Genomic DNA, 12,007 nt, shown 5'->3' on the forward strand with positions numbered 1-12,007 from the left:
ATTTACAGCATAGATGTTATTGTCTTTTACATTATTGATGGCATTTCTGTTTCAATGTCTTCCTCCATGCGTGTGTGTGTGTGTGTGCGTGAGTGTGTAGTTATTTCTTGAATACTTAGGACCTCACTTAAGGATAAGTTAGGAAAAGAAAGGGAGAAGATAAAACTCAAGGCAATATTTCAGCTTAGCTAAAATGGGATACAGAGTTGCTATTTAATAAAAAACATTGTTTGGATTATATGAAGTTTTCTAAATTGATGTTAATTTTTCCTCACAACAGCACGAATTGGCTTTATATTCTTAAGCTCCCATAAGTCTAAATTTACACGTCAAGTTCCTGGTTCCATACACTGTTACTCTCTGTAGATAATTACATATTTTAAGTTTGAATTGCATCATCTCTCCAGTTTTCAAATATTCACTCATCAATCAAAACAGAATTACACAAATACTCTAATTACTAATATGTCTTGCCTCTAAAAAGTATTCTCATTATTGCCTCTAAAAAATATTCTCATTAATAATGATGCCTTAGAAGACAGAAATGTAGAGCAAAATGCTCCCTCATTAGCAAATCAAATTTTTAAACAGCTTATAATCCTAATAGGCTATTGAGCAATATTTCTTGGCAATGCTTTCAGATGAAGGAAACCATTTCATTCAGTAAGTATTTTCTGAAGCACCCAATTCTGTACTATGTGCACTTGACACACACCAGTTCCTTCCAAGAACATATAACACAGTTAGAAAGAAAACTGTGCCCCACAAGACAGTTCACAGCACAAGGCCATCTGTGATGAACTAGAAATGCAAAGCCAGGAGTCCCACGCACAGGAGGTTGTAGGAAGGGAGCAAGTCATGGGGTTGCAGAGGCTGGGAGGCCTCGGGGAGGAGGCCTGAAAATGACACCGGGAAGGAAAGGATTTGGGGAGCATGCTGAAGGTGTGAGAGGGTGTAAGTATGTGTGAGCTGTGAGTGTGTGTGGGTGTGAGGCTCTACAAGTGCTACGGCCTCTGGCTGGCATGAGTAAGGTCTGATGAGAGGCCAGCAGGGCACCAGCCTGGCTGAAGCAGTGTTGGGTTGGACAAAGTGACGCTGAGTAATCGTCTTGGTAACCCTTGGCGGATTCAGGCAGAGGTTTTCATTCTGCTTTATAATTCGATGCTCTTTTCCAACAGGGAAAACGCCTCTGCCCAGAGCCCTTCACGAGATTGTGGGATTGTGAGGGCAAGAACTGTAGCTTCTCTATTTTCTGATGCTCTGGTTACTTCCCTGTACACTGGTGCACCTAGGCAGAGATCTTCATATAAATAAACATTTGACAGGCAACATCAGTAGCATTGGGAGAGGAGTGCTGCTATGGTGTCAACATCTTCAACCCTGGAATAATACGATAAAGGTCATTTGAAATGCCCTTGTCATCTCTAGCTCCCAACCTCAGCTACAGATGCTGGAGGGGAACTGAACGGGCATTCCCGGGCAGCAAAGGGTCCCCTGGGACCAGACCTCAAGATGCAATAACCGTATGATCTCTTTTAGAAAAAACCAGAAGTTTTTAAAAAATCTAATGCCTAAGCAGCTTCAAGTTTGCCAAAACAGGAGATTATCCAAGTAGGAAAAGTTATGTTTTATAAATATCAAATCATGGCAACTTTAGAGTCTTATGTGCACTATAACAGTTTGTGTTGTATAGTTTCAGAGAAGCATTCATTTTGGCAGATACACAGGAAGAACACGAGTCTTTTTGTAAAGGGATTAGAACCTGGGACCAAGCCAAGGGTTGGCGAGGCTAACAAGACAGAAAAATGTAAACTTAGGTTTTATTTTTAAGGAAAAAAATATGCTACCCATGGACTCCACTGACTCTAGTTACTATTCAAACCTTAAGACTAAGTTAAAATATTCATTTATCCAGGGCTTTCTCCCAGTTGGACATTATTGGTTGAAGTCATAATTTACTGAGGTATGAGCGCTTGATTATATAAACATTTCTGTGTTTAACGGGCCCAGCCGTCCTTGTAATAGGTATTATAATTACCCCAGTACATTGCCCCAGTGATGAAGGTGCAATACAAGCATAATTTGGAAAAATGTATCCGGAAAGAAAAGGAACTCACCATTGCGTCTGCTTTGTGCTTCATCCGCTTAGCTTCCTGCATAAAGTAATCTGCACTGCGCGGCCTGCAAGGACAAGACACCGCCGAATGTCACTACTGTGGAAGTACAAGATCTCTTAAGATATTCCTTCCTTTTGCTCAAACTTAAATCATAGTGTAACAACTCCGCTTAACAGGGAATCAGGTACCTTTTGCATTTCCAAATTCCTGCCCACATGTAAAATACCACAATTATATTTCATTGAGGTTAGCAATTCAAAACACAGTATATGCTGATGATCTACATTTACTGTGATTTAACATGGTTGCCCAGTGCCCAATTTGAATTAGATTTTTTATTGCATGGTTAAGAAAGCAGGTAAAACACTTATTTCACGTAAGAAATGTACACAAAACAATTGCTTTCTAATGTAAAGGCTGCAAATATACCCCATAATCATTGTACGGATATGTATGGGTGAGTATGTTTATGTATCCTTATGAAGATCAGTGTCATTTATAGGCATAAGTGGAAGTGTTATATGTATCTATATATAATTATTTTAAAGCTTCCTAGTGAGAAAGGAAGAGGTAATGCTCTAGGATTGCTTCCAGTTACAATGAAGTTAATTGTAAAATGATGTCTACCTTGTAACGATGCAAACATGGCACCTATTCTCTAGAGCTCTGATTAGCTGGCTGGTAAATATTAACAGCAGGCATGTGCCTATTAAAGCGATACCCTGGCCAGAACCGCTTCTGCTGGGAGATTCAGGTAATTCACCCAGACACTGATCTGAGTGTGTATAATAACCTCAAGTTACACCAGGGCACTCATTGGACAGTACCTTTAAATGCTTAGTTGGATTGTTTTTAAAAATCCCCGTACTTTAGGTGGCATCGGCCTAAACATTTTTTGTATTATGGGTCTTTATGTAACCAGTACACTGGACCTATTCATGAATATTCACTCTAAGCCTGGGCTCCCTCAGCGGGAGGTAAGACGTAAGGAGTGATACTAACCGTGGGCTGTTTCACCTGGTGGCCCACGCTCACGCTGTGCTGCTTTCTTGCAGATTCTCATGGGTCTTTTTCCCTACTGCAGTGTTAGGCAGTCAGAACATCCTTTTATCCCAAAAGGTCAAAAGGCTTAGAAAAACCACTAATACCATGTTGCCAGTACCACGGCAATCCAAAACTATTATCCTCATTTTAATGGTTTTAATCAATCAATCCATCAATCAAATAAACAAACTGGGATCACAGCAAACAGTTTCAGTTCACAGGTCGTGAATCACCGAAGCATAAAATATTGTCAGGACTGTGGCACCACGCTGGAAATACTCGACTTCAACAAAGAAACGAGGAGCCCCGGTGCAGGGTTTCCTTCATGCTCATCACACTCCTGTTCCTGGCTCACCCCGTCACCATTCCTCCTGCCACTCAGGCCTGCAAGCTTCCATTCATCTTCGGGGGTCTTCATGGGAGGGTGGGGCCTGTAGTTTCCTTCACTGAAGGCCCTGCTCCTGCTTTCTCTAGATCATGTCCTAGATGTCCACACTTCTTCCATTTGAATGGCTTTAGTGGCCTGTACATGGTGGTTTTCCAAAATTCTTTGTCCCCGTATTGACCTTTGAACACATATTGACTATCTGTTTGGTCTTTGATTCCAATTCTGGTGATTTACATTATTTTTGTTGCTGTTGGTTTTTCATGGACTGACTTTATTTTTTTTAGAGCTATTTTAGGTTGACAGGAAACAGAAAGCACAGAGGGTCCCCATATATCACCAGCCTCACACACCCACAGCCTCCCTTCGCTATCAACACTCCCCGCTACAGTGGTACATTTGTTACAGTCAACGAACCTGATGCATTATCACCCAAAGTCCACAGTTCCCATTAGGGTTCGCTCTTGGTGTTGTACATCCTATGGGTTCTGACAAATTCACAACATTTACCCACCATTATAGTACCTCACAGAGTAGTTTCAAGGCCTGAAAAATCCTCCGCCACCAGTTTGGTTTTCCTTTTGCTTCACGCTCCAAAGAGGAAGACCAGACCCCACCTCTAGACCAAACCCAGATCAGGCTCCTGAGCTTCAGATGTGGTCCCAGTGCCCATTTCTTCGAAGAGGAGTCCAGGTACTTCCATCCGTTTCTCCCATTATCAAATGCCATGAATGCTTCCTCGTAAACACTCCTTTCTTTTCTCCATGAAACATCCGCCACAGAAGTCTAGGCTTCCATCACCTCTCTCGGACTGCACTTTCACTCCCCTCCCATCTATCCCGGATCTTAAGCCTGGACCGGTATTTGTAAAATACGGCTTTCCTAATACCACCACCCTACTCACAGGCCCAAAGTCAACCTCCAGGGCCCACAACATCTCAGGTCAGGCCTCCGGTCATCTCACCCAACTGTCACTCACTCACCGAGGCCCTCACCACAGGGGTTGTCTCCTCACTGTCTTGTTAACATGTCATCCTTGCCCCAGAAGCTCTGCTCACTCTCTCCCTCCTGGTTGGAATACTCCCCTCACTGAGTCCTACTATGAGCCAGATGCCACCTGCCCCTCACATTTTACCACCATGAGGCCTTCTTGGTAACTCTGGTCCATGCTCACGTCTTGCTTCTCTAATCTGAGACACCACCTCTTGTTTACACTTCTGGGCATTTAATTATCTTCTGAGCTCTACGGGGCTACAGTCACTGCACACACACAACTTTGCCGCTGGTACATTTGCAGCAGGGGCTACGCTGTCGGCCTCTTTGACCTCTCCCACCTGTACTTACTGGCCCACGGGAGAAGGTAAGCGGATCCCCCTTGAATAGCACTGAATTCGCTCTGCGCTGAGGAGAGAGTGGTGTCCTCTGATGGCAGCAACACAGCCAATGAGCCAGAGAACGTCTCCATGGCAACCTGAAATTCTCTCCATCATCATCTGCTCTACGCTCTCGTATACGGGCTAGGTCATTTTTTTTCTTGCCCTGTTTAGTAGGTCTTGTCGCTAACAGATCATCATTTCAAATGCATTTCGCTTCCATGAAAGGATCCTCTTGATAATAAGCTCTGGCATCTTCGTTTTTAGGAGCCTTCTAAGGTGCCCTTATGGATGGCAGGGTAGGTCCTCAATCAGTACTGTTTTCATCTGCAGCGTACGAATGTATTTTAAACCTGATAGGGAGGCTGAGTCACAACTCTCACGATAGTGTACGTGGGTAATGTTCTGACTGTATCGCAGCAGCTACGACAGTAACCGGAGATGCTGAAAATGCACCCTCCAGAGGCCACTTACGAACACGTTAGTTACAGCTCTCATCTCTGCACGTAATGCAGGGCTCGTTACACCGATTCACTGAGATGGCCAGACGACTGGTCCATTTGCTCCTTTTAGGCGATTTCTGGCGCTGCACTCCCAGACGAGATCATTCTAAGGACAAGGGACCAGCGGGACGTCACCAGGACTGTCCAGCCGTGCAGCGGGCACGGCTGTCACGAAGGCCTCGCTCCGACAGCCATGCTCACGTCCCCGAGGAAAAGAAAGTTGTCACTGTTGTGGCAGTTACAGAACATGACGCGGCAAAGGGACCACGATGAAATCTAATTACCTTGGTGTTCAAGCAGATTGCTCATCTAATCTTTTTTTTTTTCTTATAAGGAAAATAGAGAGTTTTTGTTTTTCGTTTAGATAATATCCTTCGCCTTGTTTCTCAGTGATGGCGTTTTATGAGGCTACGTGAGCAAGCCTAATAAAGGTTCAATGAAACATCACGCAGGTAATTGTGTGTCTTGGGCTCTTCAGAAACGGGGCTGAGTGATCTGAAAAGGCAGAGCTTCGCTGCGTGTATTGTCTGTGCTAAGAGCTCTCAGGCAAATACAATCTGAGCACTTGATCCAAAGGGAATCTTTTCTCTTTCCTCTCCCTCCCACCTGCACACACGCGGCCTTAGCTCTGAGCAGCGCCTGGGCTGGAGCTGCCCCAGCCTGTCCTCCGGCCAGGAGGTAGGGCCACCTGGCCCTTTGTTCTCCTGGTGGCTGGCAGCGAGCTGAACGGGCCCCCGCGGGGAGGCTGGCGGGCTTCCTTCCATCATCCCCACCCCTGCAAGAGGCGCCCGGTCTGCGAAACCTGGCAGCTGCCAGCGGGCAACGTGTTTGAACGAACAGGTTCCTTGGCACAGCAGAAATCCGAGGAATTTTCTTGGGGAAGTTGAAATCCAAATCAGACAACTAGGCAACTGCACACCAAATGAATTCATCAGCTGGCGTCCTGTCAGCCTGTCATCTGATGAACCCCAGAGGTGTCCCAGTGTCCCAAGCTTTGGGGTACTTTTCTTCACAAAGAAGATGCCAGATGGGAGAGGGGCTGGGGGCTGGGTAAAAAAAGGCGAAGGGATTAAGAAATACAAACTGGGAGTTCCAGAAGAGTCCCAGGATGTGAAGTCCAGCACAGGGAATACAGTCAGTAATATTGTGATAACTACGTGCGGTGCCAGGGGGGTGCTGGGATTATCAGGGGGATCACTTTGTAAATTATGTAAATGTCAACTGCACTGGAAAAAACGGAATTGCAGTGATGCACCACTGATGAGGGCACTGCAGAGCCAGCGACTCGGGGTGCTGGGCCGCTCTGTGAGTTCTTTCTGAAGGAGGCAGGTGCCGGCACTTAGGAAGCAAGGATTCAAGTGCAGCTTTGGTTTCTCTAACCTTGGTGTTGGCTGGGACCTGAGTCCCTGGAACCTGGCTTCTTGGAGAACCAGGACGCACAGATGGAGTGCAGCAGGGTGTGTCGTCGAACCAAAAGCGACTTTCTGGTGAAATGGAAACTCATCAATTCGACAGTAGTTCGAAAGGGGTGTGACATTTAAGATAAAATAATTTTACAAAGCCCATCAGGCCCTGGCCGGGTAGCTCAGTTGGTTAGAGCATCATCCTGCTATGTCAAGGTCGCGGGTTCAGTCCCCAGTCAGGGCTTGTACAAGAATCAGCCAAGATGCATTAGTAAGAGGAACAACAAATCCGTGTTTATCTCTCTCCCTTACTCTCTCTCTCAAATTAACAGAACCCTTAAATGATGAGAGAGGTAAGATTTTAAACAGGGAGATCTGAACCTGTTGTCTCCTCCACCCCCCAGGCCTAGTCCCTCTTTTTCTCTTTATTTTGGTTAGAACAAAATAAGATAAGGACCTGGCTGAGAGGCAGGGATTCTGTAATGGAAAAAATTCCATATGAAGAATGTAAAGCCATACGAATCAGGAAAGGTGGGGGTCCAGTGCAGCCGGCGTGGCTCAGCGGTTGAGCATCGACCTAGGATCCAGGCGATTGGGGTTCGATTCCCGGTCAGGGCACATGCCCGGGTTGCGGGCTCGATTCCCAGCAGGGGGCGTGCAGGAGGCAGCCGATCAATGATTCTCTCATCACTGATGTTTCTCTCTCTCTCTCTCTCTCTCTCCCCCCTCCCTTGCTCTCTCTGAAATCAATAAAGATGTATCTTTAAAAAAAGAAAAAAGAAGAGGAGGTGGGGTCCAGCTTTGAAGCAACTGAGAAGGGGAGACCCCAGGAGAAGAGCAACGGTCACGGCACCCTCCACGGGGGTGCTTGTTGTGATGTCATCACCCACGTAGGGATCTCAGTTGGTGTCCTTTGACTAAGTCCTGCTGTGAGACCCGAACTTTCACAGGCAGGAATCTCCCCATCCTCGGTGAAATTGAAATCCTTCAGCTCCGAGGCTGCCGAGCGTAATCACTTTACAAATGCCAAGTCCCTCTTCCTTCCCCAGCAGCCACGTCTCACAGCCACGGCCTGCAGCGCCCCGTGGCTCAGGGGGTCTGCCCTCAATGACGCGAGGTCGGAGAAGCTGGGCTCCTGTTACTGGTGCCATGGGACAGATGGGACGTTTGGGGGTTTGGCTGAATGTGGCGCTCGTGACTGCCTTCCTAGTGAAGCCCGGGGGGGGGGGAGCGGCAGGCTGCTGGCGCTCGGTCCGCTGGCCTCCAGCGCAGCATATGGCCGGTGGGAGCGAGGCTGCGTTTCCCAGCCAAGCGTCTCGCCACTTAGCTCCGCCCGGGGCTTCTGTGCCGGGGCCTCAGACACTGTCCCCTCCCGGTTCTCCCTGGCCAGGAGCTCCCGACACCGCGCAATTTACAGCTCCCGGCTCCGTGCGAATAAGACCAGTTTCTAGGCTTTGTGTTCAATTAAGTGCTGTCGCTCACTGACATAAACTCCTATGATTTTTTTTTCAAACAAAAGTTTGGTAATCATACCCGTGTCACCTTAAGACCCCGGTTGTCAAGTAGTGAATGTCGCAGATGGTTAAATGTCAGCAGAGGAGGTGCAGTCGCACTGCCGACAACCTGAGCCTACGATTTACGCAGAACAAGCTGACCTGGATCACGTTTCATTTTATTTTATTAAATCTATATATTTTTTTTATTGATTTCAGAGAGAGAAAGGGAGAGGGAGAGAGAGAGAAACATCAATGATGAAAGTCATTGATTGACTGCCCCCTGCACGCCCCTTACTGGGCATGGAGCCCGCAACCTGGGCATGTGCCCTGACCGGGAATTGAACGCCCATCGCCTGGATCCCAGGTTGATGCTCAGCTGCTGGGCCACGCCCGGCTGGGCGTGGGTCACATTTTAAAAAGTGGCGTTATTCTGTTCAGCTCCACCTGCATCCTGAAGGCACAGACTGGTGCTTGTTTAACAAGTAATGAAAAAAAAAGGGGCCTGAAAGCCCGTGGATTTAAATTTACCTGCATGTGGATCCCTTACAGTCATGAAAAAAGAAAAACACAGGCATCACCCCCTGGGAATGTTACTCTAATTCAGGGGGTTCATTCAATACTTGTTACTGAGCGCCCACTGGATTCAGCTGTTATCTGCATCACGTTTACTCAACCATTAACAAGTATTTATAACACACAAGCATGAGTTGACTTTTTTTTAAAAACCACACAATGAGGCTTTAAAAATTCAATGACAGTGTAGCATCTGTTACTTCTTGGATCCCTATAACTGTATTTCCATCCACTCGGCATTATTTCGGTGCTCATTCTGTTGTTCTACTGGTGGCCTTTCTTGGGTCATTTCCCTGCTTGCTGACACCCTGAGCGAGGAGCCAGGGAGAGTCACAGGAGTCAGGCCCTCATCTGTCAAGGAGGCTGCCGGTGGGGAAGCGGCCGGTCGCCGCCGAGCAGAGAGGGGGCAGGAGGAGCCTCAAGTCCTGTGGTCCCAGGGAACCCTTCTGGGGAGGCCACCCGTGTGCCTCCCTCTCCCCTGAATTAATAACTGAGAATTAATCAATCATGTATCCTAGCTCCTTCCTGCCGCTGTCCCTGGCCCTTAGTAAGTGCTCAGCACATATCAATTGAACCTGGGAGATATTTTACACAATTTTAGGTGACTTCCTTGCCCAGCGATCTCTTAAGGGACAATCTCTTTTATTGTTTCAAGGAAGACACAATGCTTATTTTTGCTTTTCAAGCCCAAGGAGTCTTCCCAGGACTTTCTTAGTTTAGCGGTTGAGTTGGCGTTTGAATTGCATATTTATTTCACTGTTACGGGTTTCAAATTAATTGGGACACAGGGAAACTGGAGCAGGATATCTCTCTCTCCTTATGATGGATATGTAAGAGTGCTTTTTTATTCTGTTATATCTATATCCATAAAAGGAGAAACAGTTTTATTGTAGCTGTCAGCCAGAAAAATTAGACGTATTGCTAATGGGAAGAACGCATGGCAACAGCCTCTTTGTTGATACGTAGGGACAAAATTATATTAGTTACACTCCCAACAGATTGAGAAATATTTTCTTGTACAAGCAGTTCAAGAAACTGTAGATTGAAGTGCAACTACTTAATTGTTGCTGTTTCTGACTTAGCTTTCTAAAATTCCTTACATTTTCATTTTCTCTGTGTGTGTGTGTGTGTGTGTGTGTGTGTTTAAATACCAGACCCTCAACATTACCTGCTGGAACTGTTTGATGATTTGGGCACCTCAGTGTCCAATGCACCTGAGTGTCTGATCCTGTTAGATTTTGATTTACAAATGCAAACTTCCATGTGGTAATTAAACACAATTCTAATCTCCTGTTTTTACAAATGGTTAAAGCTCACATGAGCAATTTATATCACTGAACCCTAATTATATATGTAGTTGACCAACTGATGGTATTCACGGTACATGCCCCCCACCTAGGGGATTAAGGATGACAGGAGACTCTGCGATGTCCTAAATTAAATTATAGCGCACGGAGAGTGAGGGAGAGACAAGAGTGATTAAGCAGTTATTAGCTGTAGGCCAACTAACAACAGGCTGCTCGCTTTCCTGAATGGATGCTGGAGCTCAGAATCAATTTTTTTTTTTTTTTAATTCTTACCTGAGGATATTTTTTCCACTGCTTTCCAGAGAGAGTGGGGAGGGGGAGAGAGAGAGAGAGGGAGACATCGATTGGTTGCCTCCCACACTCGGGATCCAGCCTGCAACTGAGGCGCATGCCCTTGGCCAGAATCAAACCCTTTAGGTAGGGCTGAACCAACTTTTAGAGTGAAGAAAAGATGCTATGGCACCCTGCACAAGCATGAACTTTCAGGACTGTTGCCCCTAACTGATCAAAAATAGTAAATATTTCTTCCTTACAGACTGTGCGCCCAGCCTTAACCTAGAACTGTCTCCACTTCACCTTTTCCTGGCTCTCCTCTGTAACCAATGCAGATTCTTTCAAAACAACTGACATCTTTTTCCCCCAAAACACAGGTACAAAAGAGCGGATCAGCTCCAGCAAGGCACACATGTTGCCTCCCAACTAGCCCCGTTGCTGGTGGATCGGCCTGCGTACCCCAGGACCTGGTCCTTTTCTGGCTAGCATTTGGCTCAATAAACCCTTTCTTTCAGAAAAGCTTTGGTAGATTGTCCCCTTTATCATTATAAAATGTCCATCTTTGCCTCTTGTTACCTGCTTTATCTTGTAACCTATTTTGTCAGATATAAGTGTGGCTACACCCAATTTTTTCTGGGTGTCATTTTGCTTGGATAATCATTTTCCACCCTTTCACTTTTGAGTCTTATTTGTCCTTGCAGCTGAGATGTGTCTCTGGAAGGAAGCATATGGTTGGGTTTTATTTTTGGTCCAATCCACTACTTGGTGCCTTTTTAATGTAACCCCCCATTAAAATCCCAATGGCATTTTTTAAAGAAACTGAACAAAACATCATTAGATTTGTATGGAATCACAGAAGACCCCAAGCAGCCAAAGCAATCCTGAGGGGGAAAAAAACCAAAGCCAGAGGTATTACACTCCCTGACTTCAAATTATAAAACAAAGCAACAATCAAAACAGGATGGTACTGACACAAAAAGAGACATACAGACCAACGGAATAGAATCGAGAGCCCAGAAATAAAACCACACGTATATGGGCAAATAATTTTCTACAAAGGAGCCAGAAATTTATAATGGAGAAAAGAAAGCCTCTTCAATAAATGATGCTGGGAAAACTGGAAAGCCATGTGCCAAAAAATAAAACTAGACTGCTCTCTGTCGCCATTTACACAAAATGGATCAAAGACCAAAATATAAGACCTGATAAAACACATAGGAGGAAATTTATTGATGTTGGTCTTAGAGAGGATTTTATGAATTTGACCTCAAAGGCAAAGGAATATAAAGTAAGCAAAAATAAACGAACTGGATTACATCAAACTAAAAAGCTTCTGCATAGCAAAAAAAAAAAAAAAAGCCATAATCGATACAAAAAGGTAACCAACCAAATGGTAGAAGATATTTGCAAACAACACCTCTGATAAGGAGTTAACATCCAAAATATGTAAAGAACTCATATAACTCAACAACCAAAAAACCCCAAACAATCCAATTAAAAAATGGGCATTGGACTGGAACAGACAATTTTCCC

The 12,007-nt window shown here is 45.4% G+C and overlaps 1 protein-coding gene across 1 annotated transcript in view; it reads right to left on the minus strand.

The window, feature by feature from the left end:
- Positions 1–12,007, minus strand: part of AFF3 (ALF transcription elongation factor 3) — a 478,488-nt gene that overhangs the window by 16,667 nt on the left and 449,814 nt on the right. The window contains exon 16 of the mRNA XM_087823693.1: positions 2,118–2,181. Coding sequence (XP_087679819.1) covers positions 2,118–2,181 — 64 coding nt within the window. The remainder of the gene's footprint in view (positions 1–2,117; positions 2,182–12,007) is intronic.

This window comes from Miniopterus natalensis, chromosome 13 (genome assembly GCF_054644295.1).
Source record: "Miniopterus natalensis isolate mMinNat1 chromosome 13, mMinNat1.hap1, whole genome shotgun sequence".
Taxonomy (NCBI): domain Eukaryota; kingdom Metazoa; phylum Chordata; class Mammalia; order Chiroptera; family Miniopteridae; genus Miniopterus; species Miniopterus natalensis.